The following is a 27,609-nucleotide window of genomic DNA, read 5'->3' as shown; positions in this document are numbered from 1 at the left end:
GAGTTGCAAAGAGTTGGACATTACTGGGCAACTAAACAACACTCAGTGATCTCCATAATCCCTACAGGATGAAGCTGCTCCTGAAAACAATTTCTTTCACTTTCAAGTCCAAACCTCAAGTAACTCATGGTAACATGCAGCCAAGGGAGCTTTTCTACTCTCTTTCCCTCTATCTTTCTCTGTGCATATGAGGACCATATGACATCTTTGCCTCTTTTTTCTTTCTTCCTTTATCCACAATATGCACAAAAGAAGGAAAGTTTCATAATGGCTTAACAAGATATGTGTTTTATTAGAAACAGGCATAGCAGAAATAGCTCTGCATTGTACAGAGTAATCTTGTTTTATTTTGCTAGAGTATATAGTCCTATGCATGTAGAACTATTCAACATCAGATAATTATGTGCATTATCTGGTACCCAATACAGATGTTACAGAGTATGAAGAACAGCAGATACATTTCTGCAGTGAAATTGCACAATGAATGAAGAGAGGTCAGAGCAGGCACTCTCAGGAAAGTTGAGGGGAAGCAGGTGAACGATGCTGGAGATGAGAGGGAGTTGAAGACAACATCACTGAAGAAGCCAGATGATCTAACATTCCTCACATAGGAATTAAACAAAGCTGGTAAAACGGTGGCAAAGAAACTAACCCATTGACAACTGGGGTGATGTCGAGGTCCTTTGGGTCAACCACAGATTTCAAGGTAAATTTTTGTAAAATTGTGGTCAGGAATAAAAACAGCTCCACACGGGCCAGGCCCTTTCCCAAACAAATACGTTTTCCTGAAAATAACAAACACAGAGAGTACATATTCCTTGAACTCTGTCTTTCTGGCTGTTGCTGCTGCTGCTGCTAAGTCGCTTCAGTCGTGTCCAACTCTGTGTGACCCCATAGACGGCAGCCCACCAGGTCCCCCCATCCCTGGGATTCTCTAGGCAAGAATACTGGAGTGGGTTGCCATTTCCTTCTCCAATGCATGAAAGTGAAAAGTCAAAGTGAAGTCCTCAGTCGTGTCCGACTCTTAGAGACCCCATGGACTGCAGCCTACCAGGCTCCTTCGTCCATGGGATTTTCCAGGCAAGGGTACTGGAGTGGGGAAATTATTTACTAGCCATTTGGTGAATGTTTGAATGGATGGATGGAAAGCAGGATGACTAGGGAGACTGATGGACAAAAGGTGGACACATATGCTATCCACCTGATATCTTACCATAGCAAATAAAATATCACTCTTTCAACAAATATTTACTGACTATTCCAAACACTTTATTAAATTATTCACATATTATAACCACAATTTCATATTTTCACGTTTCTATCCATCTTTTTCTAGAAAGTCACATATACTGGCTACATTTTCTGATCCTAATTTAGTAGTCCACATGTTTCTTTCCATTCTTCACAGCGTCTGTTCTCTGCACTAAGTATACCTACTCTTTATCAACCTCCAACACACCTTGAGGTTTTATAACACACGGTTCTTTTTGGCTAAGATATGGTTCTCTTACATTTTCAGTTTCCAGCTCGTTTTATTTCTAAATTTGAAATAACTGGGTCACCTCTCCAAAGCTCCAATAATCTAGCCCAATAATGATGATGTCTCATGGGGAGGGAAAACGCATGGGCATTTTATGCGTGGGCATAATGAGAGGATTGCTGCCTCTCATTATGGAGAAAGCATTTCTACCAGCCCCATAGGATTACTATGTAACTCCCAACTGATCCTTAGAAGGTATCTTGTCCTCTAAAGGATTGAGGGGAAAAAAATTATTACCTGTAGAGAAAGCCATGAAATAGTCGCTCTTTCTAAAGTTGCCACTCTCATCCAGGAAGTGGCCAGGATCAAATACCTCAGGGTTGGGGAACTCTTTGTCATCATGTAGCACAGAAGTCAGTGATGTTAATATATTTGTGCCCTGGAAAGAACAGATGAAGATAAACTAAACTATGGAGAAGTCAGGAAGCTAGAAGAAATGCTGCAAATCATTTAGTCCATTCTAAGGATTAATAATAAGGAATCCTAAGTCCAAAGAAAGGCAGTGGTATTTTGATGCAGACAGAACATGTAAAAACAAGGGTAACTTTAAGACTAGTGGCAGTGATGCTGCTAAAGTGAAATCCAACAGCATCTGAAAACCTTGGTATCTGGGTCCGAGGGTGTCAGCCCTTATGAATCCAATCTGCTAATCACCATGTTTGGATACTAGTGTCTGTTCCCACCAGATACTTTATCATTTCAATTTTCACTCATCTCATATTTGGATTATGGTTTAAAATTGAAGTCTCTATTGAACTAGAAAGTTCTGGAGTTACCTGTTCACAGTGTTTTTATAAATGGATATATGATTTTCTGTGATAATAAGTATGGTAACAAATATTAGTGTTTACCATTGCCATGCAGACAATCTGTACTTATTTTAAAATATACGGTAGGGCTTCTCTGGTAGCTCATTGGTAAAGAATCCACTTGCCAATGCAGGAGACACAGGTTCAACTCTGTCCAAGAAGATCCCACATGCTGTGGAGCAGATAAGCCAAGGCACCAAACTACTGAACCTGTGCTCTAGAACCTGGGAACCACAATTACTGAGCCAAATCGCCACAACTGGTGAAGCCCTTGGGCCCTAGAGCACATGCTCCACAAGAGAAGTCATGCAAAATGGGAAGCCCATGCACTGCAATGAAGATGAACCCCCACTTGCCACAACTAGAGTAAAGCCCATGTGTAGCAACAAAGACCCAGCACAGCCAAAAATAAATGAATAAATAAATAAAAATTATTTAAGAAAACAAAAATACAGTAGATGTCATCACAGATTAATCCTAGATTTGAAACACAGCAAGTATGATAAAACTAGAAAAATCATTTCATATCAATCAGGTTAGTATCATCAGTTTAAATAAGTTTTGCTAGCAAAGCTGAAACTGTTGGGTAAATGATTAAGAAACACTATACTCTCAAAGCCCTAACGTACCATGCAATAGATTTTGGTGTATTAAATGTAAAAAAAGGACCTCTGCTCTGGAGCAACCTGGCAAATACCACTTTATCATGTGAACAGCACTGCATAACAAATAATAATGGAATAAGTGACAGTATGGAACCTCACCTCATTTATGATGGAAAAAAAATAGAAAAGTTATTCTAAGAAAATTGGGATATTTTAAGTATAGCCAGTGTATTAGATAATATCATTGTTTCAGTGATAACACCTGTGTACACATGCTATTATTCCTCTGTATACAATAATCTGTTATTGAGGCATGCATACTGAAGTAAGGAGGCTTTGATGGATGGTTGGATATGGATACATAAGTGGTTATTAATGGAAGAAATTTTCACATATTGCAATATAGTGAAATCATTCTGGCTTATCAATGATTTAACCTGAATTCTGCATTAACTAAAACAACCTGGTATGGTCTACCAAATATATGCTGTCCATGCTCCAGCTCAGTCACGTCCAACACTTTTTGTCCCCATGGACTGTAGCCCACCAGGCTCCTGTGGCAGGGTTTTCCAGGCAAGAATACTGGAGTGGGTTGCCCTTTCCTTCTCCAGGGAGCTTTCTGACCCAGGGATTGAACTGGTTTTTCCTGCATCTCCTGTACTGGCAAGAGGATTATTTTACCGCTAGGCTACCAGGCAAACTTTGCTAATTTGATTAAAAAAAAAAAAAAACTGACAAAAGGCCCATAAAACATCATTCCCAATAGTGAGATGTTAATCTCAACTCTCCTTCAGATCAGAAATAAATAAAGGATGATACAAAGATATTAACCCAGATAGCAGGATAATGTATATAGAAATTGCAATTAACTAGAGAGAAATTTTCAGAAATCAGTGGGAGAGGGAGAGGGTGAGATGACTTGGGAGAATGGTATTGAAACATGTATAATATCATGTAAGAATCGAATTGCCAGTCTATGTACGATGCAGGATATGGCATGCTTGGGGCTGGTACGCGGGGATGACCCAGAGAGATGTTATGGGGAGGGGGGTGGGAGGGGGGTTCAGGTTTGGGAACACATGTACACCCGTGGTGGATTCATGTCAATGTATGGTAAAACCAATACAGAATTGTAAAGTAAAATAAAAAATAAATAAATTTAAAAAATTAAAAAAATAATAAATTTAGCAAGTTTGCTATGTATAAGGTCATAAAAATGATAAAATAAGTTATATTTTGATATTACATACAAAAATAGAAAAGGCATTTAAAAAATTTATAACTACAATAACCACCTTGGGAAAATTATCCCCAAAATATTCAAGCCAATGCCTGGAATAAATTATTGAAAAACACTACAGAAAGTCCTTTAAAGCAGGGAGACTATATCATGTTCATATCATGATATTCAGTCTTTCTAAATTGATCTAAAATGTCGCCATTCTAAAAGAAAATCCCTGCAGAGTATTTTGGTAAATGGACAAATTGATACTAACACTCATTTGGAAATGTGGACAGCTATGGTTAGACAAACAATATAAAAGAAACAAAAAATGTGGAAGTCTTGCACTGCTACCTGTTGAAATCTGTTACAAAGCTTTACAGGTTAAACTGGAAACAACACACAACCCATCAAGCCATCACACACAAGACAATTTTTTCTCTCACCTTGTGTTCATCAAGGGCTGCGCCCATACTCTGTAAATAGGAACTACGAAACCAATGAGGTCAGTATAAGAGAAACCAGTCTTACCTTGGGGATGAGGTAGTTTCTGAATTTAACGTCATGGGTCACTGCATGGGGAAGACTGGTGGGGATCAGATCAATGTATCGCTGGATCTCATGGATCACAGCATCCGTGTAGGGCATGTGGCTCCTGTCCTGCATGCAGGGGCTCCGGTGTCTGCCAATGACTTGGTCAATCTCTTCCTGGACCTTAGCTGATAAGAGATAAGTAAGAAGGATGGAGAAAGAGGAAAATGCACACCCATATTCCATACCAATTCAGGGATACATGAGGCATTATGAAGGTGTCCCAACAGCATTATGGACTTCCCTAGTGGTTCAGATGTTAAAGAATCTGCCTGCGATGTAGGAGACCTGGGTTCTATCCCTGGTTTGGGAAGATGCCATGGAGCAGGAAATGGGCTACTCACTCTAGCATTCCTTCCTGGAAAATCCTATGGACAGAGGAGCATGGTGGGCTACAGCCCATGGGGTCGCAAAGGGACACAACTGAATGACTAACACTTTCTTTCACTTTCAACATCATTATACACATAAACTACAAGACCAGAAACGAACCTAAACATAGAGAGGGTACAGACACATGTAAGTCTCTTACAAGCCTGGCTTAAGATACATCTATACATATCTCTATATTAGCATACATGATAAAACAAAGACAAATGGTGGAATGTTTCAAATATAAACAGAATATAAAGTCAAAAAATTACATTGGCAGATGAATGGATAAGAAAGTTGTTGTGCATATACACAATGGAGTATTACTCAGCCATTAAAAAGAACACATTTGAATCAGTTCTAATGAGGTGGATGAAACTGGAGCCTATTATTCAGAGTGAAGTAAGCCAGAAAGAAAAACACCAATACGGTATATTAACGCGTATATATGGAATTTAGAAAGATGGTAATGACAACCCTGTATGTGAGACAGCAAAAGAGACACAGATATAAAGAACAGATTTTGGACTCTGTGGGAGAAGGTGAGGGTGGGAAGATTTGAGAGAATAGCATTGAAACATGTATATTACTATATGTGAAATAGATCACCAGTCCAAGTTTGAAGCATGAAACAGGGCACTCAAAGCCGGTGCAGTGGGACAACCCAGAGGGATGGATTGGGGAGGGAGGTTGGTGGGTGGGGTTTGCGATGTGGGACACATGTACGACCATGGCTGATTCATGTCATTGTATGGCAAAAACCACCACAATATTGTAAAGTAATAAGCCTCCATTTAAAATAAATAAATTAATTTAAAAATATTGTCCTTCAAAAAGCAAACAAAAATAAAATATTAATTTTAGATCAAAATAATACAGGTTAAAATTTAACTTATATGTGTTTTATTGTATTTGTGTATTTTGCATGAATAGTTTACAGTGGTATTCACTTTATCCTCCTATTGCCAAATGCCACCACCTTGAGCATTTTAGCAGTTTCTTCTGAAATTCATGTCCTATTTCTAAATAATGACTCTTTGTTTCTATTTTTAACTTGCAAATTTTAAAACAATAATCTGATGTCCTGGCATGAGAGTTGAGAATTTACATCTCCATTCCCTACCCATACAATTTCACACACTCACACACACAAACACACACACAAATCCCCTTAGTCCATTTCCCAAATATATTTACATCACAATTTTTGGCTGTTAGAATATTCACTCTAACAGCATTCTGACTAAATAAACATTGCTTCCTGGTAAGACAATTATGATTATGTTCCTTTTTGGTACTTTCTTGGACCTAACCATATTATTTTAGTTCAATTCAAACAATTCTGTATCTTGATTTAGGATTATTTTCTAACATGGAAGCAGATGTTTCAAACTCCTAATAATAATTTACTTATTATTCAGAAACCACAGATACTCCATCGCCTCTCTTTTGCTCTTGGTGTCTCCCCTCACACCTGCTTTATCCACCTAATCCATTTAGATGTGGATATTTTCCAGGCTTGCTATGTAGCAATAGCCCTGACACTTTCACTCTCCTTCATGAGTTTTTCAAATCCCTGGAGCCCATGACTTCCTCGACATGACTTCGGGCATCTGGATGAGAAAGGGAAAAGAGTGGATAAAAACTGTGACAAGCATACAAGACTGAAAACACCCTTTAAAAATTAATGCCCGGTTTGATAGTTACTCTTGAATTCTGATGCTGTTGTGAACTCTAATATCTGTGATCTGCTACATCTCTCAGAAAGTTTTTGTGATTTTCTCTTTCATCCTGGTGTTCTGAAATTTCATGACCCTGTGTCTTGGGAAGGATGTTTTTATTTCATTCACTCTGTGAGACATGTTAAAATAATTTTCTGTCTAGGTGGCGAAACTTGGAGGTCTTTTCTCCAGAGTGCTCACTCTCTGGAGTTTTTCTCTGGCAGCTGAATTTCAAGAAGCAGAATGGAGAAAGGAACTAAGAATCCTTGAAATCAAGATGTGGATTCTTCCCTAATCTTTCCTCTAAGCTGTGACCTCACCCTTTTCCCCGGTCTCTGCCAAGCGTCCTGAGTGTAGGGCCTCTTAGATTCCATTTCTCTAGATAGTAAACCTCTCTCATCCTATTGGAGAATCAAAGTTACCTGATAAAAGGAGTTATCAAAGACTCATGGCTAGGAGAGCTACTTTTATCAGCCTTTGTCTCCCTCCATCTTTTTTGAAACTAGGTACTTCTCAATTCAGAAACTTAAGGACTAAAAGAACATAAATGACTTCTCCTCATTTGATGATACCACTCTCATGGTTGAAAGTGAGGAGGAGCTGAAGAACTTCTTGATGAGGGTGAAAGGGGAGAGTGATAAAGTCAGCTTAAAACTCAACCTTCAAAAAACTAAGATCATGGAATCCAGTCTCATCACTTCATGGCAAATAGAAGGGGAAAAAGTGAAAGTAGTGACAGATTTTATTTTCTTTGGCTCCAAAATCACTGCAGATGGTGACTGCAGCCATGAAATTAAAAGACACTTGCTTCTTGGAAAGAAAATTATGACAAACTATGACAAACCAAATGACATCACATTGCCGACAAAATTCTATATAGTCAAAGGTATGTCCTTTCCAGTAATCATGTATGGATGTGAGAGTTGGACCATAAAAAAGGCTGAACACTGAAGAATTGACGGTTTTGAATTGTGGTGCTGGAGAAGACTCTTGAGAGTCCAAGGGTTTCTACAAGGAGATAAAACCAGTTAATCCTAAAGGAAATCAACCCTGAATATTAAAAAGAAGGACTGATGCTGAAGCTGAAGCTTCAATACTCTGGCTACCTGATGCGAAGAGCCAACTCATTGGAAAAGACCCTGATGCTGGGAAAGATTGAGGCCAAAGGGAGAGAGGAGCAGCAGAAGATGGGATGGGTAGATAGCATCACAGACTCAATGGATATGAATTTGAACAAATTCTGGGAGATACTGAAGGAGAGGATAGCCTGACATGCTGCAGTCCATGGAGTTGCAAAGAGCTGGACACAAGTCGGTGATTGAACAACTACTTCATTCTCTCTACTGTCTTCATTGTCACCCCTCAATATGCTCTCTGTGTTTCAGAAATTTGTTGAATATTTGTTGGCTGCTTCTTGACCTCCTCTTCTCCAACTTTAAAAGGCTAATTCTTTTATGATATAATCTTTTCAGGGCTATTCTGACACTAATCAAGGTAATGTATGTTTCTAAACCATGATGCATAACCATAAGCCTTTAAAAATTAATTTCCAACAAAAAGTTCTTGTGAAAGATAAAATTCTTGACCCCTCAAAATGCATTTTTTCACAATAACCACTTTTCTGAAAAGGAACAAATGGACTAGTACAATTCCTTTACATAAATATCTTAAGCCAATTTATTGTCAATCTAACTCTTTAGAGAACCTCTTAGACTGTGGAAATTATATCAGGCAGCTTCACCAAAGTTCTATGATTTCTAGTTATGCTTCAATAAGGAGCATTTCCATTTTCCCGACACTGGCTTTATTTTTTTGTTTTGTTTTGTTTTTATTTTTGGCCACCCTCCACAGCACGTAAGATCTTGGCTCTCCAAACTGGGATTGAACTGAGTAGTCCTCAGACACTGGTGTTTGGAACATCGCATTTTCAGAATGAAGGTACATCACAGTTACATTTCCATAATAAAACCAATATGCAGCTCCAGGTCAATTCATGCTGGTCATGCCTGCTACACATGACCTCCCATGAAATTCAGATGCTGCTGTGTTGATGTTCTTACCATTCACAGAGTCTTCACTTCTCTTAGTTGTCTTCTCATATTATGTAAAGATGTCACATTACTATCCCTTCATTAAATTTGAAAACAATGAAGCTGCTCAGAGACTTAAATAGTCTCCTGAGAGAAACAAGGTGGAATACATTCAAGCATCTTTCTCTCATCTCTTCTGAAATCACCCTGCCCACCATGTTATCATACCTGTGACCTCAGGGTGTTTCAGCAGGAGGAGGAGCCCATATCTCAGTGTGGTGCTCGTCGTCTCTGTCCCAGCTATAAACAAATCCAATATAGTGTTTGCCAAGTTTTCAACAGTATACACCAGTTCTTGATTGTGCTTTTCCTAGAAATAATTTAATTAAAAAGTTACAAAGTATACAAAAAAGGAAGAAGCATGGACCACTAACAGCTAAAAAACCAAGCTGACACAAATCATTCCTGAGGAAGTCCAGACATAGACTTACTAAATAGAAACTTTTAGATATATGCCTTAAATATGCTTAAAAATTGATGAAAATCATCAAGAACTAAAGAAAATTTGAAAAGTATATGAACAAGTACAGAATAATGAGGAAGTTTCTATAAAAAAATAAACCAAACAGAATTTTGGAGCTGAAAAACGCAGCACCTGAAAATTTTTAAATTTACCAGAAAGTTTGAATAGTAGACAATGGGAAACTCAAGAAAGAAACAGCAAGCCTGAAGAAAGAATAAAAATTTGCAGTGTGATTATCAGAAAGAAAAAAGAATAAGGAAAAATTAATAGATCCTAAAGGACCCATGGAACTCAATCAATTGTACTAACATCCACTTTATAGAGTCCCAGAAGAGAGATCGGGAAGGAATAAGTATTTGAAATAAGAGTGACTGAAAACTTCCAAAATTTTGCAAAGTACATGAATCTATAAATCCAAAAAGCTAAACAAACTCCAAGAAGGATAAAACCAAATAGACTCACAGTAAGGCATATTTTAATAAAACTGTCAAAAGCCAAAGCAAAAAAAAAAAAAAAAAAAGCCAAAGCAAAGGAGAGAACGTTCAAAGCATCAAGAGAATAGTAACTTGTCATATACAAAGGATCATCAATATGATAACATTTCATTTTTTCCACAGAAACTGTAGAGGCCAAAAATCAGTGGAAAGATATATTTAAAATCTTGAAGGTAATTATGTCCACCAAGACTTTTGTATGTGGCAAAACTATCCCTCCATAAAATAGGAGATATAAGACACCCTAAAATAAAGGCTAAAGGGTTCCTGGTTAACAAAACCAAAGATAGAAGATGATAATTCGAAGCCAGATTGATAAAGCTCCTTGTTAAAAATAAGCATGTAGGCAAATAGAAAAGCAAAAACCACTATCGTTGTTGTTCAGTCACCAAGTCGTGTCCGACTCTTTGGGACTCCAAGGACTGCAGTACGCCAGGCTTCCCTCTGTGTCACCATCTCCTGGAATTTGCACAAGTTCATGTGTACTAAATCAGTGATACCATTTATCCTCTGAGATGATTCATCCTCCAATCATCTCATCCTCTGTCACCCTTTTTTCCTTCTGCCCTCACTATTTCCCAGCATCAGGGTCTTTTCCAATGAGGTGGCCATAGTACTGGAGCTTTGGGTTCATCATCAGTCCTTCCAATGAATATTCAGAGTTGATTTCCTTTAAGATTGACTGGCTTGATCTCCTTGCTATCCAAAAAACTCTCAAGAGCCTTCTCCAGCACCACAGTTAGAAAGCATCAATTCTTCAGCACTCTGCCTTCTTTATTGTCCATCTGCCATGTCCATACATGACTATTGGAAAAACCATAGCCTTGACTACATGGCAAAGTAATGGCTCAGCTTTTTAATATGCTATCTAGGTTGGTCATAGCTTTCATGGCTGCAGTCACCATCCAGTGATTTTAGATACCAAGAAGAGGAAATCTGTCACTGCTTCTACTGTATTCTAGTAGAAAAGCCTCATTTTATTTTCTAAATTATGTAAAAGTTTATTAAAAAATCATTATAAATAGATGATTCTAAGTACAAAATATAGAGATATAATTTTGTACACCAATGAAATAAGGGGGTGAAGTTGAATGGGAGCAGAGTTACTGTATGTGATTTGAAGCTACTGAGGAATCAGTTCATACTGAATTGTTATGAATTTAGAATGGCAACACAATAATCTCTTTTATAAGTACTAAAAAGTTAATTGTAAAATACACAAAAAATTTGAATGGAAATTAAAAAGGTACACTAGAAAAAAGTTGATCAAACAAAAATAAGGCTATACTGAAGGAATTGAGAAGCAAAATTTAAAAATACATTAGAGGAAAAAATTATAGGGCAGAAATAAATCTTTAGTATGACTGATCTCTTTGATTGAAACTCACAATTTAAGACATATATTGAAGGAATAAAATTTTAAACTGTGTATAGAAATATTCCACTACATATATAAAAGAAGGAAATCCTGACATCTGTGACAAGATGGATGGGCCTTGTATTTATCATGCTAAGTAAAATAAATTAGATACAGAAAGACAAATACCATGTGATCAAATTTATACGTGAAATATTCTAAAAACTTGATCTCAGAGAGAACACATTGGTAGCTACCAGCGAAGGGAGAAGAGGTCAAAATGAATGAAGGGAATCAAAGGTACAAATGTCCAGTTATAAAATAAATAAGTCCTGGTGATGGAATACACAGCATGATGACTATAGTTAATAACATACTGCCTATTTGAATTGCTGAGAGTAAATCCTAAGATTTATAAGCAAAAAATCTAAAACTATGTGTGGTAATAAATGTTAATTATACATATTGTAGTAATAATTTTGTATAATATGGAATCATTATATGGTACAGCTATAACTAACTGTTATATAACTGTACATGTTATAGGTCAACTATTCTCAACAAAAAAAACCCTGTATGTTGTACAAGAAACTCACTTGAGATGCTAAATACAAATATATTGAATGAGAAAGAAGGAAAGAGATTTTGTAAGCTATGAGTAGCCAAATAAAGCTAGACTGGCTATATTAATATTAGAAAAAAATTATCAAAAATAGTTTAAAGAGAAAAAATAAGAATGGTATCTTTTATACTGGACTAAAAAGGTGAATTCATCAAGAAGTTACATAATTATAAACATGTATTCATCAAGCAACAGAGCCCCCAAAATATATGAAGCAAACATTGAAAGACCCAATAAGATTAATGCAGAGTTCTACAGTAATCATGCAAGACTTCAATATCCAACTTTCAATAATGGATAGTACTACTAGACAAAAGATTGATGAGCAAACATAAAAACTTGAACACTAGAATCAACTATACTCACAGACATAGAAGGAAAACTTCAGTCAACAACAGCAGAATATACATGCTTCTCCAATGTACATACAACATTCTCCACATATTAGATCATAAACAATTCTCAACAAACTCAAAAAGATTTTTAAAAAAATGATACAACTTATCTTCTCTCACCACAGTAAAATGAGGCTAAACATTAATAGAAGAAAGAAAATGAAGCCATGTCTGACTCTTTGCAACCCCATGGCCCGCCAAATTCCTCTGTCCATGGGATTGTCCAGGCAAGAATAATGGAGTGGGTTGTATTTCTTTCTCCAGGGGAATCTTCCTGACCCAGGGATCAAACCCAGGTCTCCTGCATTGCAGGCAGACTCTTTATGGTCTGAGCCACCTGAGAATCCCCTAAACATCAATAGCAGGATGAAAAATTAAAAATTCACAAATTTATAAATGTAGAAAAATAAATCTGATAGCTCTACATGTAAAGACCTTGGAAGCTTCAACTCCATTCCTAAAAACAATTAAAAAGCTGAGCAGACTAAAAAATAAACTTTTCAAAGACTCTTAAGAGTGTTGATCACAAAGGGAACACCAATGCCCCCTAGACTGGAGAGGCTGACAGGGGAATACAGGGAGTCAGACATACCAAAAGGAGGTTCAGTGAGTGAAAAGAACCATGAGAACTGAATTGTAATGGAGAAATCACTCAAGGGTTAGCATGAACAACTTTGAGAGACAGGGTGACCCCATCTTCCAGGGGCCATCAAATTTTTTTGAGATTTATCTCTAGGAGTTTTAGCAAGTTCTCAAAGCACAACTGGAGAAAAAAATCCTTTATGCTTCCAGCAGGGGAAGGGCAAAAGGAGTGTTTTTAAAATATATCAGAGCACTCTATTCTTAACAAGCCTTGCCCTCAACAGAAACTAGCTAACCAATAGCCCCACCTGCTGGGGTATTATCAGAGCCTAACTGACTAAAGGAAAGGAAAATACTCAATCCAGTCAGCTCTAGCATTCCAGCGAGGGAAGAAAAATATTCAACTCTAGTCTACTAAACCTATCCTCTCCCACCTAAGGAAGGGGAAAAACACATGTAAAACTCACAGTCCAGAGGCAAAGTTTCGTTTAATGTATGAGACTGATTCACAGGACTATAGAATGTTTCCCCTCCTCCCACATGTCACCATCACATTACTAAATGACTATTTGTAACAGTTCCTTTCACCAAGCACATCATGTTCACCATTCCACAAGAAATTACAAGGCATACCAAAAGGCAAAAACCAGAATTTGACAGAGCAAGCATCAAAACCAGACATGACAGGAATGTGGAATTATCAGACTAGAACATAAAATTATATTCCTCTGCTCATGGATTTAATGGATAAAGTAGAAACCATGCAAGAAGAGATGGGAAATGTAAGGAGAGAGATAGAATACAGCCACTATGGAGAACAGTGTGGAGATTCCTTAAAAAACTGGAAATTGAACTGCCTTATGACCCAGCTATCCCACTGCTGGGCATACACACCAAGGAAACCAGAATTGAAAGAGACATGTGTACCCCAGTGTTCATTGCAGCACTGTTTATAATAGCCAAGACATGGAAGCAACCTAGATGTCCATCAGCAGATGAATGGATAAGAAAGCTGTGGTACATATACACAATGGAATATTACTCAGCCATTAAAAAAATACATTTGAATCCGTTCTAATGAGGTGGATGAAACTGGAGCCGATTATACAGAGTGAAGTAAGCCAGAAAGAAAAACACCAATACAGTATACTAACACATATATATGGAATTTAGAAAGATGATAATGATAACCCTGTATGCGAGACAGCAAAAGAGACAGAGATGTATAGAACAGACTTTTGGACTCGTGGGAGAGGGAGAGGGTGGGATGATATGGGAGAATGGCATTGAAACATGTATACTATCATGTAAGAAACAAATCGCCAGTCTAGGTTCGATACAGGATACAGGATGCTTGAGGCTGGTGCACTGGGATGACCCAGAGAGATGATATGGGGAGAGAGGTGGGGGGGGGTTCAGGATTGGGAACTCATGTATACCTGTGGCGGATTCATGTCAATGTATGGCAAAACCAATACAGTATTGTAAAGTAAAATAAAAAATAAAAACAAAAAGAAAAAGAAATGCTAGAGATCAACACACTGTAACAGAAATAAAGAAAGCCTTTGATGGGCTTCTCAGTAAACTGGACACAGCTGAAGAAAGAATCTCTATCTTGAGGAAATCTCAACAAAAAAACACCAATGCAAAGAGACCAAAGACCTTTAAAAAAGAGGAAAAAAAGCATATCCAAGGACTATTAGACAAGTTCAAAATGTGTAACATATTCGTGATTGGAGATAGAAAAAAAAGAGATAAAGGAACAGAAGAAATATTTGAAACAATAATGACTGAGAGTTTTCCCCAAATTAATATCACATACTAAACCACAGTGAAACGTGTATAATTTCCAATATGAAACAAATCACCAGTCCAGGTTTGATGCATGATACAGGATGCTTGGGGCTGGTGCACTGGGATGACCCAGAGGGATGGTACGGGAAGGGAGGTGGGAGGGGGGTTCAGGATGGGGAACATGTGTACACCCGTGGTGGATTCATGTTGATGTATGGCAAAACCAATACAATATTGTAAAGTAATTAGCCTCCAATTAAAATAAATAAATTTATATTTAAAAAAAAGAAAATTTAAGGAAAATAAACAAAATATATATCAAAAAAGCAAAACATAATCAAAAAGCTCCTGCACCTAGGCATATATTTTCAAACTACCAAAATAAATAAATAAATTTAAAATTCTGAAAAAAAGAGGAAAAGAGGATCTTATTTATTAAAGAACAATAAGAAGAATCATTCTGACTTCTCCTTACATACCTCAGAAGCAAAAGGACAGTGGAGTGGAATATTGAAAGCATCAAGAGAAAGAAATCATCAACCAAGACTGTGAACCCTGCAAAATTATGCTTCATTAGGGAAAGAGAAATGAAGACTTTCTTGGGGGAAAAAAATGCCCGAAAAGCAAAAATTGAGAAGAATTTGTTGCCAATCAAACCACCTTGCAAGAACTGTTAAAAGAATTTTTCAGAGAGAAGGAAAATCACGTAGGTGAGAAACACATCTATATAAATGAAGAGCTACAAAGAATGAGTGAAGGTTAAAAAAAGTTATTTTCTTTGTTTTGAACAAACAAACTTTTAGTTTGTTCAAAATAATAACAATGAATTTAATTGGGTAATTCTTATGAATATGTCATACAAACTTATATACAAATGCTTATATAAAAGTGGGAAGAATGATAACCTGATACAAGAAATGGAAGGGAAGAATCAGAATTATTTTGTTACTACCTGTGAAATGGTGCTGAAACAACCAGGTAACCTCAAGGAAAGGAGTGAAGTTAGAGTCTGCCTCACTTCATACACAAAATGTAACTCAGAATAGATGAAAACTTTAATGTAAGAGCTAAACATATAAAACTCTTAGAAGAAAAAAGTGGTAAATCTTCACAAACACAGATTTGGCAACAGATCCTTAGATTTGATGCCAAAATTACAAATATATGTGTATATATTTCTCTTATATATGTATTTGTCTGATACAAATGCTGGACTTCATCAAAGTAAAAAATGTTGTTGTGTATCAAAAGACATAATCAAAGATATGAAAAGACAATCTTTATGTCGAGAGAAAATACTTGCATTTTATATATATATGTAAGGGCATAATGCACAAAATATCAACTTTTGATTATAGCTATAGCTCAATGATAAAGACAAGCAACACAATTTTAAAATGGCAAAGAACTGAATAACATTTCTTCAAAGGAGATATAAAAATGGGTAACAAACCAGGAACACCCTACAAAAAAATGTTCAACATCATCGTTCGTTAGGGAAATATAAATTAAAGCTACAATGAGAAACCACTTCACATTAACTAGGAAAGCTTTAATAATGGCAAGAAATTGGAAATTAAGCACTGACAATTGTGTCAGAAAACATAAACCTTCAATTGCCAGTGGGAATATAAATGCTGCAGTCACTACTGAAAAAATTTGGCTGTTCCTCAAAATGTTAGACATAAAATTACCACATCTCATCAATTCCACCCTTAGGAATCTATTCAATGAAAATGAAAACATGTCCATGAAGAAACATCATTCATAAGACCCAAAGGGAGACAACCCAGATGTCTAACAATATATGAATGAAAAAAAAAATATCATATGTACATAAAATAAAAAATTATGCAGCCATAAAAGAGAAAAACAAAGTACTGATACATACTATAACTTAGATAAACCTCCAAAACATACTAGGTGAAAGAAGTTAGAAACAAACGTGGCAATACTATGAGTTCTGTTATACACTACACCCATAACAAGAAAATTCATAGACTCAAAACATAGACTACAGGTTGACACATGATGGGGTGGAGGAAATGGACAGTGATGATTTAATGGATATGGTATGTTTCTGCAAAGTGATGGAAAAATATTTTAATGAATGAGCTAATTGTAAGACAAAAACTGTAGCACTAAATATCAATAAAGTGTATACTTTAAATGGTTAATTATATGCATGTAAATTTCACCTCAATTTTAAAATGACATGATTCCATAAGTTGATCTACATATTTCTTGCAATCTGTGTCAAAATCACCACTGATTTCTTTGCATAAATTGATGTTTATCTTAAAAAGCATCTGGAAATTCAAGAGACACACAAAACCAAAGCAATCTTTAAAATGACAAAAAATTAAAGGACTCACACTTCTCAACTTCAAAACTAACTGTTGTTGCTGTTCAGTTGCTAAGTTGTGTCCAAAACTTTGCTACCCCATGGACTGCAGCATGCCAGGCTCCTCTGTCCTCCACTATGTCCCAGAGTTTCCTCAAATTAATGTACATTAAGTCGATGATACTATCTACCCGCAGCATCTTGTGCCATCCCCTTATCCTTTTGCCTTCAGTCTTTCCCAGCATCAGGGCCTTTTCCAAACAGTCAGTTCTTCATATTAGGTGGCCAAAATATTGGAGCTTCAGCCTCAGCATCAGTCCTTCCAATGAATATTCAGGGTTGATTTCCTTTAGCATTGACTGGTTTGCTATCCTTGCAAACTAAGGGACTCTCAAGTTCTCCAGCACCACAATTCAAAAGCATGAATTCTTTGGCACTCAGCCTTCTTTGTGGTCCAGCTCCCACATCCATATATGACTAATGAAAAAACCATAGCTTTAACTATATGGATCTATATTGGCAAAGAGATGTCTCTGATTTAAAAAAAAAAAAAAACAGTAATTAAAATGACCAGATGAAAGTGTACGGACTAACATTTAGATTACTGAAACAGATGTCAGATTACATAAATAAACCCTCAAATTTGGGGTCAGCTGGTTTTTTTGACAAAGATGCTGAGATGATTCATGTGGGGAAAATAATCTTTTCAACACATGGTGCAGAATTCATGCTCACAGACGTGTAACTCCAACTCTATATTGATGCCAATTCGTTTTACTTCACACAAAATTAAGGTTTCTCTCTTCCATCCACCTACTCTTTCCCATCACGGGCCAATATATATGGCATTATATATACAGCATTCACCCATCTGAAATTCCCTATCTTGCCCTTCAGTGCTAATATATTAAGATTTATTTCCAACCACCTGACATGCAAAAAGTTCAGCTAGATTAAGCCATTCTTTTCCATTTCATCATACAGTGTGTGCAATTATCATGCCCATCATCATATCATACCACAATATTTTATATGTTCTAACTTGTTTCTAAGTGTTTCCATTTCACCTGAGGAGTCATCTGTCTTTCCAGAGGTATATTATTAGTATGTGAAGAGTAGAATCAATATATTCAACTGATTAAACAGTTAAATGTTATATCTTCCAAAATAGATTCTTACTATAGATTTATACATAATTCAAATACCTGTCAGCATAGAATGCCAAACCACTGAAACATCTCCAGTAAATTCAATGACCCCCAAACTGCATAAGCAACCAAGTTATTGAGTTGTCATTAACATTTTACCTGCTCCATCCTGATTAGGAAACAATCAATAAAATCCCGAGGGTTGTTAATGTCCAGGGATGTTTGGTGTTCTCTTGTTTTCTCAAAAATATAACTCTTTATATTAGCAGAGTTTTTAAGGAATTTGTTATGGCTCCCTGGGAAATAATCAATGAGAACAGGGAAAGTATTGCAGACCTAGAAAAGAAAACAATAGTTTATTAAATAAAGAACACTTATGAAAATTTATATACTATATGCCCATCCTTGGTGAGCAGCCATGTTAAAATAGTAATATAACATGGTCTTTGTATTGAAATATTTATTTAACAATACACTGTATCTATGTTGATAGATGTATTTGAGGAAGAAAATTCAACCCAGGGATGAAAGATGATAATAATTTCCTATATTCACATATCAGTAATCATGTATGGATGTGAGAGTTGGACTGTGAAGAAGGCTGAGCGCCAAAGAATTGATGCTTTTGAACTGTGGTGTTGGAGAAGACTCTTGAGAGTCCCTTGGACTGCAAGGAGATCCAACCAGTCCATTCTGAAGGAGATCAGCCCTGGGTGTTCTTTGGAAGGAATGATGCTAAAGCTGAAACTCCAGTACTTTGACCACCTCATGTGAAGAGTTGACTCATTGGAAAAGACTCTGATGCTGGGAGGGATTGGGGGCAGGAGGAGAAGGGGATGACAGAGGATGAGATGGCTGGATGGCATCACTGACTCAATGGACGCGAGTCTGGGTGAACTCTGGGAGTTGGTGATAGACAGGGAGGCCTGGCTTGCTGTGATTCATGGGGTCGCAAAGAGTCGGACATGACTGAGTGACTGAACTGAACTGAATATTCACACATCATGTTTATAGTATAAAATCATCCTTATATCAATTATCTTATTATTTTTTATAACAAGTTTTCCCTACAATCATGAAATAAGGGATGAATTTACATTTTATAGATGAAATAGAGGTTAAGAGAATTTGGATAACTTGATATGCACAGAGCTGATTCCTTATGTTTCTATTTCTGTTTAGTAGCCTCAAACATAAAATCAGTATTTTAGAACCTAGAAAGTTCAAAAGACACCATGGAACACAACTCAACATTTTATGGATAAAGTAACTGGGAACCAGGGCAATTAAGGGACCTTAATGAAGTCACACCATTGTCTTTTAGGCAGAAGGCAGAACATGTCAGCTCAGCACAGGGTACACCTGTGAGGTTGGTTTATGGTTCCTACACCAAGGAAACAATCATTTTGTCATCCCCAAAGCAATTATTTTGTCAGTCAGGATGCCAACTGAAGTATCAAACTCTCCTATCCTAGTCAGTGTCCCATGGAAGCACTCTCCCCCTTAAAGGAGATCTTCTCTTCCTTCCCCAAAGCATATATTTCTGCCAATACGCTGAAGTAGTAACTAAGTGGAGACTGAATGACTAGACCTGTGGGCAATGGAAGCCTTTCCAGAAGGATCTGGAAGTCCTTCTACTGCTGTGGGCATGCTTTGGAGAAGTCACCAAAGTAGTTTATGGAAAAACCGCTAAACAGAGTCAATGGGATGGAATTGCAGTTCTGTACTATTCTGGGCATGTATTTTCCTGTCTATTCTTAAAGAGCTTAATCATCTGCCCTAGATGAGCACTCCACGATGCTAAGCTCTGGGCAGGTCTGTGCTCTTCATACATTCACCTCACAGCTTTGTGCAGAGAGAGATCTGGACCTCACGCAGAAAAGAGCAGAAATGATTCCTCAAAAAGAAAGGAACTTGGCCTCACCTGCAGCCATGGAGAGCTCAGAATTCTGGCGTTTTCATTAAACATTTTCATTATATGTAGAAAAACCTGATCTTTATACTCAAAACGGTTCTGGAAAATAATGGAGCAGATCACATTGCAGGGAGCACAGCTCAGGATGAAAGTGGGATCACAGGGCAACCCTGAAGAATAACAATTTAAACACATCATTAAAGCATACATGTGAAAAACACTTTGCCTTTGAGACAACAGGTAATGGTTATGTTAGAAAGTTTGTCAATATTTCTCCTACAAATTCCCTTAACAGCACAATATTCAACATGCACAAAATTAACACATCACTTTTACCTTAATCTGAATAGCTAGTTACATAATGCTTTTAAAAAAATATTAAAATCATATCCAGTGCCAATACTTGTGCTCTTTTCACCCAGCGTTCCTTTGCCCAAGAGATAAAGAAGAAAATATTTAAAGATAGTATTTTCAACAGAAATAGGAGAGAATGTAAGTGCATCCCTTGTGTGGTTTACAATCCCCCTGGACTGGCAAGATGCAGAACTGGCAGAGAACAGCAAGGGACACATCATGCAATACAAACTTAAAATCTGAATACAAGCAATTGTTGGGAAAAGGATTATGGAAGCTCAGGAAAGGAAAAGGACAACTTTTAATTAGTTGTAAGAAGTGGTTGTACTTGAGATGATCTTGAGTAATTATACTTTGTAGTATTTGTGTGTATCAGCTTTTTGAAAGCCCCTTCAGTGAAACTCACTGAATATATGTCATGTTATTGTTGTTAGGTATTACCATGCCCATTTTAAAGAATAAGAGGACAAGGTCTTGGAAGCAGGAGACATTCAGCCAGAGTCACATGGCAAGAGAGGGACAACGCGGGGACTCAAACCTGGGTCTTTGGAGTTCAAATTCAATGGCCATGCAATGCTCCCACTGCTTTCTAATCCTATCATTCTTTGCCTTTAAGTTAGAATCTAAGAGCAAAGCCATGAAGCAAAATGAAAATGCAATTTAAAAATCCTGGGTACAAAAATAGAATCACAGACATAGAAAACAGACCAGTGGTTGCCAGCGGGGAGGTTTGGCAGGGGGTGAAGTGGAGTGGAAAGTTGGGGTTAGCAGAGTTAGTTACTTAGCCTGGCGTGCTGCGATTCATGGGGTCGCAAAGAGTCGGACACAACTGAGCGACTGAACTTGAACCGAACTGAAGTTACTTAGTTATTTAGTTACTACTTCAGATGTAAGTTCAGTTCAGTTCAGTTCAGTTCAGTCGCTCAGTTGTGTCTGACTCTTTGCGACCCCATGAATCGCAGTATGCCAGGAATCCCTGTCCATCACCATCTCCCGGAGTTCACTCAAACTCGCATCTATTGAGTCGGTGATGCCATCCAGCCATCTCATCCTCTGTCGTCCCCTTCGCCTCCTGCCCCCAATCCCTCCCAGCATCAGTCTTTTTTAATGAGTCAGCTCTTCGCATGAGGTGGTCAAAGTATTGGAGTTTCAGCTTTAGCATCATTCCTTCCAAAGAACACCCAGGGCTGATCTCCTTCAGAATGGACTGGTTGGATCTCCTTGCAGTCCAAGGGACTCTCAAGAGTCTTCTCCAACACCACAGTTCAAAACCATCAATTCTTCGGCACTCAGCTTTCTTCACAGTCCAACTCTCACATGCATACATGACCACTGGAAAAACTATAGCCTTGACTAGATGGACATTTGTTGGCAAAGTAATGTCTCTGCTTTTGAATATGCTATCTAGGTTGGTCATAACTTTTCTTCCAAGGAGTAAGCGTCTTTTAATTTTATGGCTGTAAGAGTTATGTATAATGTGGGTAAACAACAAAGTCTACTTAGTTACTTAGTTGGGGTTAGCAGAGTTACTTACTTACTAAGTTACTAAGTAACTGAGTTACTTAGTTACTACTTCAGATATAAAAGTTTGGTGGAGGGGTGTTATACATAAGAGTTATGTATAAAGTAGATAAACAACAAAGTCCTACTGTACAGCACAGAGAACTATATTTATTTTCCTATGGTAAACCATAATGAAACAATATTTTAAAAACAATGTGTATATATATATATGTATGTATAACTAAACCATTTTGCTGTACAGAAGAAAATAACACAACATTGTAAATCAATTATACTTCAATGAAGGAAATTGATTAAAAATAATTTAAAAAAATTTAAAAGATGGCATTTTCATATAATTTAATTACTAACGTTGTAAATGCTGATTATCATCCATTTGAAAATTCTGTAGAATATTAAGCACTGGAGACTTTCCAGTGGTGGTCCAGTGGTTAAGAATTCACCTTCCAGTGCAGGGGATGTGGGATCTATTGGAGAACTAAGATTCCACATGCCAGGAGGCAACTAAGGCAACTAAGCCTCCACTAGGGAGCCTGCGTGCTGCAAACTACAGCGTCCACAAGCCACAACTAGAGAGAAACCCATATATTGCAGTCAAGATCCAGGATGTTACCACTGAGATCAATGCAGCCAAAAATAAATAAATATATATATATATAAAAGAGAATGTCAGAGAACAATCAACTGCAATCTCATGGTATCAGTTATATGAGTGAGTTATATTCATATAAAGAATTTTTCTGAATCTTTTTCAAATCATGGGAAATCTGTACTAGATAATGTACAATGTTGCTTAGAACTTCAAGATAAAGGTATTTAGAAAGAAGACAATGTGATAAATAGATACCCTGGAATATTATTCAGCCATAAAAATGAAAGATCATATCATATGCTACAACATGAATAAAAAGTGAGCACACTGTACTAAGTGAAAATAATTGATTACAGAAAAACAAATGTTGCATGATTCCACTTATATATGAAGTATCTAGAGTAGTGAAATTCATAGAAACAGAAAGAATGCTAGTTGCCAGGGTCTGGGGGAAGAGAAAATGAAGATGACTCCAGTAGACCTCTGCCCTAGACCAACTCATGCAAAGAATGAGATCTAGAAACCTCATCGTGTCCCTATGAAACTCATGTAAGAGTATCAGCCAGTGTTGGTTTCTTTGTTGCTGTTGTGTGGTTATTTTAAGGTATAGAAGTTTCCAGGAAGAGATTTTTCTCAAAAGCCAATTCAAACCAGGTTGGGCCCAACCACAAGACTGGAGACTGAGCACACAAACCAAAAACTGTCCAAAAGCTACCTTTGCTTCATGTGAATGCTAAAATCTCTGCAGTCAGATTAAGGTCCATTAACATAACACATGATGTGTGAAGAAGCATGCTCCCAAACTGGGCTTCTGTGAAATTATGACAACCTTTATATGTAATGACAAAACTTTCTCACCAAATATTCATCCCCTGCCCTGATAAAAGGACAAAGCTTTCCTTGCTCAGGAAGCCAGATCTTTGAAAAATATTCCCTTTACTAGATGCAAATAAACACTTCAGTTCATATATCAATTACTCTTGGAGTTGTCTCTGATTAAACGCTCATTGAAAAGTGAACTCCTTTAGGTATGGCAACAGAGAGTCATAGTTCAAAGAGTACAGAGTATCAGGCCTGTAAGATGAACAGTTCTAGAGACTAGCTGTATAACAGTATGATTATAGTTAACAAACTCAGTGCTGTAAGTAAGTATTCACTTAACAATTTGTTAAGATGGTAGATTTCATGTTAGGTGGTTTTTTTAGTATAAATTTTTGAAAGGTGTTGGGAAGAAATGGTTAAGACATAGATAAAAGAAACATGTAACTTGGGCTTCTATGCCAGGTTCCAGGGTCCTAATTCTTAAAAACAAAAACCATTTATTTTAGCCAAACTAGCAGAGGTAATTTGGAAAAGTGGGTATTTGGGGTGGGTATTTCTTTGTCTATATCTGAGTCACAGGTAAAATCTGATTTGCTGTCATTTGTTTCACTTAATACAGGATAAAGGATTTTAAAATAGCAGAATTTGGGACTTCCAAGGCTGACTTTATTTTTCTGGGCTCCAAAATCACTGCAGATGGTGGTTGAAGCCATGAAATTAAAAGATGCTTGCTCCTTGGAATGAAAGTTATGACCAACCTAGACAGCATATTAAAAAGCAGAGACATTACTTTGCCAACAAATGTCCGTCTAGTCGAGGCTATGGTTTTTCCAGTAGTCATGTATGGATGTGAGAGTTGGACTGTAAAGAAAGTAGAAGAATTGATGCTTTTGAGCTGTGGTGTTGGAGAAGACTCTTGAGAGTCCCTTGGATGGCAAAGAGATCCAACCAGTCCATCCTAAAGGAGATCAGTCCTGGGTGTTCATTGGAGGGACTGAGGTTGGAGCTGAAACTCCAATACTTTGGCCACCTCATGTGAAGAGTTAACTTATTGGAAAAGACCCTGACGCTGGGAGGGATTAGGGGCAAGAGGAGAAGGGGATGACAGAGGATGAGATGGCTGGATGGCATCACCGACTCAATGGTCGTGAGTTTGAGTGAACTCTAAGAGTTGGCGATGGACAGGGAGGCCTGGTGAACTGCAGTTCATGGGGTCACGAAGAGTCAGACATGACTGAGCGACTGAACTGAACTGAACTGATACCTGGTACTGCAAGGTAAATAATTACCATACACTTGTTATAAAGTCCAATAAAGTTGGGGCAAGTTTGCAAATTGAGAAGAGAGCCAAATTTGACTTAGAGGAGAGAGGGTAAAGAGATGTTGAAATGTTGAAATCTAATTAAAAAAAACATTTTTTATAACTTGGTATTTTACAGAATTATGACATAGCAAATATTTATTCAAAATATATAAATCAATACAGTGAGTATTATGAAACAAAATAAGGAGTGCTGATATTTTAAAATAGTGTTGATTTTTAGAAAAATCATAATTGATGAGAACTGCAATAAGATATCCCTAAATGATTAAAATCATATGCCATTACTATTGGCAGGTATTGTAGGTTTGGGCCTTGGAAACACTCTCAGACAAGTCTGTGAGGATGAACACATAAATATAGTTCAATTACGTGCATGTACGTGATACTGGTTTCACGCTCCATAAGTGTACGAGGAGGTCATTCCCACCCTGTCCAGGTAAAAACTATTTCCTGCTGAAATGCTCTGAAGTAGACAATCCATATTTACGCTATGAGAAAAATATTGTTTTCTCAATTTTTCAGGAAATGCTTCAGAACTATTTTTTTTGTGATTTCTGATGTGAAAACAAGGTTCAGAGAAAGTATGGCAAGTGACCTTTAAATCCACCCTGTGTGCACAGCCATGGGTGTACACCATACGATCCAGCATAGCTACACAAAATTCCCTTGGCTCCCTCTTCTTCACAGCCTCCCCTTTTCGAAGGAAGGGCTGCAATCATGATCCATAGGGAAAATGCAGCCACTCCTGAAATGTTTCCAACGGCGTCACTGGAGAAGACAGCAGTCTGTCAAGGTCAGAGTTACAGAGCACAGAATCACCCACCGTTGGTTTTTCGCAGCTCCTCCACCAGGCAGCGCGCTTCCTCTTGAACGCGGTCCTCGATGCTCCTCTTCCCCATCCCGAAATTCCGCAGCGTCATGAGGGAGAAGCGCCGGGTCTCCTTCCATCTCTTCCCGTTGCTGAAAACGATTCCTGCCAGGAGGAGAAACAGAAACTATAAACAGGAGGGAGGCCCTAGGCAAGGAGGAGTGAACTTACAGTCGGCAGCCTTTCTGGTGGATCCAGCTCTGCTGGAGGGCTCTTCAAACCCCTCTTTTCCATCCTCCTCATCCCCGTTTTGAATGCAGAACACGCGCACATGGCCCACCTACCATGTCCTTTTCTAGCTTTCTCATTCACTGGGAGATGGCCTCTTCCAGAAAACTCCTCTCCCAGATCAATCAGCGCTTCCTTCACGGCTTCATACCCATGCAAGACCACCAGGGGCTTCATGCCAAAATACACAGTGAACACAGGGCCATAGACTTTTGAGAGCTGGGAATGGAGATGCATGTAATAGCAAAAGAAGTCAATATTTGATAATACATTGTGCCTGATGCAGAATGTGTTATCATCTTACAATTATGTTTTTCTTCTGCCACATACAGCCTAAATATTCCTGAATTCAGTACCTAAGCATGATGGTGGTTGTTACAGCTTCCACTAATGGAGGAACTGCAATGCCAAGTAATTGGTACACGTGACAGTTAATCCTCATATCAACACCTTCAGCAAGTTTATTTGCTCCACTTATAAATAAGGAAACCATGGTCAAGGAAGTCCGTTTCATTCCAGTGCCCAGAGTTACTATATACAGAGGATTGAAATGTGAATCTCGCTTGTTCAATTTCTGATCCTTGAACAATATATGATTCTGCAAAGCCCACCTTTAAACCAACACCCAGCTGACTGCTTCAGAGTTACATGTAGAGTTCTTCCCACGAGAATTCTCATTCTCCAGTCCTGTGATGAACGCTACAATTATTTTTTGAAGGATAGTTGACTTATAGTACTGTTATAAAACTACAGTACTAGTTTCAAGATTACAACAAACTGTTTCAGTTATATATATATATATGTATGTATGTGTACATATATATGTATACATGTTTGTACATATACATATCATACAACATATATCATATGTGTATATATAATTCAGTTTTATATATGTATACATACACACATACATATATAATATATATAATACATAAATATAAAACATGTTATTTTTCAAATTCTATTCCATTATAGGCCATTGCAGAATACTGAATATGCTACAATTCTATATTTTAAAAAATAAATTCAAATAGTTCTAATGCAGAAAGCTAACACAGAAAGAGAAGAAGCATTGTAGAGGCAGTGCCAGGACATACAGCATCTCATGGAAGAACACCATCTTCCATCCTGCAGCATCCGCAGGGTACAGACGGCAGCTTCCTGCAGAATCCAAACGAGTGCTGCTGCTGCCGCCAGTTGGACCCTGACTAATGACTTCTTTCTTTCACTCACTCATGCTGGTCTTGAACACAGAGCTATTTCCTTAATACCAAGCCCAATGTGCTTCTTCAGAAAAGTTCTGTTTTCATAGAATTGACCATCTGAACAAAATACACAGCTTTTATAGTGTACGTCTTCTGCAAGCAACTTTTATTATTGCCAAACACTTCATTTACCAATTTACCTTCAGCCCCAGGCTATGAAATACAGAAGGGAAGCAATACTTTAACTTTTGACACCGTATTATTTTGATTGCTCCATTCAAAGAGCCAAGTGCTCCTCTACATACAAAACACATTATTTTGTTTCTCTATGATAATGACAGAGCTAAAAAAAGGGGGAGGAATATTAAAGTTTATGTATATATATATATAATTATTTTAGTTTGGCTTAATTTACTTACTGTTTGCAAGACACTGGAGGAGCTTAAAGTCTACTTACATTACTTAAGGATTTGCTGATGTTCTTAACATTTAACTGTAGGATGTTTCCAAGAATCGGGAGAGGAGTGGGACCCGGCGGGAGCTTCCCTTTCCCAGAGCTCTGTTTCCAGAGTGAGAGGAGAAGCAGGCAGGAGAGACAGAGCACCAGGACCACAACCAGATCCAT

General features: G+C 37.5%; 1 protein-coding gene across 2 annotated transcripts; it reads right to left on the bottom strand.

Annotated features, from left to right (window-relative positions):
* Window positions 1–275: 275 nt before the first annotated feature.
* LOC120873720 (cytochrome P450 2C19-like) lies at window positions 276–27,609 on the bottom strand. 2 transcript variants are annotated; one of them, XM_040254564.1, is made up of 9 exons: window positions 27,442–27,609; window positions 25,833–25,995; window positions 25,504–25,653; window positions 20,074–20,234; window positions 18,309–18,485; window positions 9,119–9,260; window positions 4,708–4,895; window positions 1,778–1,919; window positions 276–785 (listed from the first exon to the last, which is right to left on the bottom strand). In XM_040254564.1, exons 1-9 carry the CDS (start codon window positions 27,607–27,609, stop codon window positions 604–606), a joined length of 1,473 nt encoding a protein of 490 aa, XP_040110498.1. In that variant the 3' UTR covers window positions 276–603. The 2 variants fall into 2 exon arrangements, with proteins under 2 accessions (XP_040110498.1, XP_040110499.1); XM_040254565.1 differs by lacking the exon at window positions 18,309–18,485.

The sequence above is a fragment of the Oryx dammah genome, unplaced genomic scaffold (genome assembly GCF_014754425.2).
Source record: "Oryx dammah isolate SB20612 unplaced genomic scaffold, SCBI_Odam_1.1 HiC_scaffold_14, whole genome shotgun sequence".
NCBI classification, from domain to species: domain Eukaryota; kingdom Metazoa; phylum Chordata; class Mammalia; order Artiodactyla; family Bovidae; genus Oryx; species Oryx dammah.
The sequence above is the reverse complement of the archived record's forward strand: the minus strand, read 5'-3'. Positions and strand labels throughout refer to the sequence as shown.

Coding starts and splice junctions, on each gene's coding strand:
- LOC120873720 (XM_040254564.1), bottom strand. CDS start 27,609: ATGGATCTGGTTGTGGTCCTGGTGCTCTGTCTCTCCTGCCTGCTTCTC. Junction 9,261..18,308: donor TCCTAATCAGGATGGAGCAG/GTAAAATGTTAA, acceptor AATTATTTCTAG/GAAAAGCACAATCAAGAACT. Junction 4,896..9,118: donor GAAACACCCTGAGGTCACAG/GTATGATAACAT, acceptor ATCTCTTATCAG/CTAAGGTCCAGGAAGAGATT.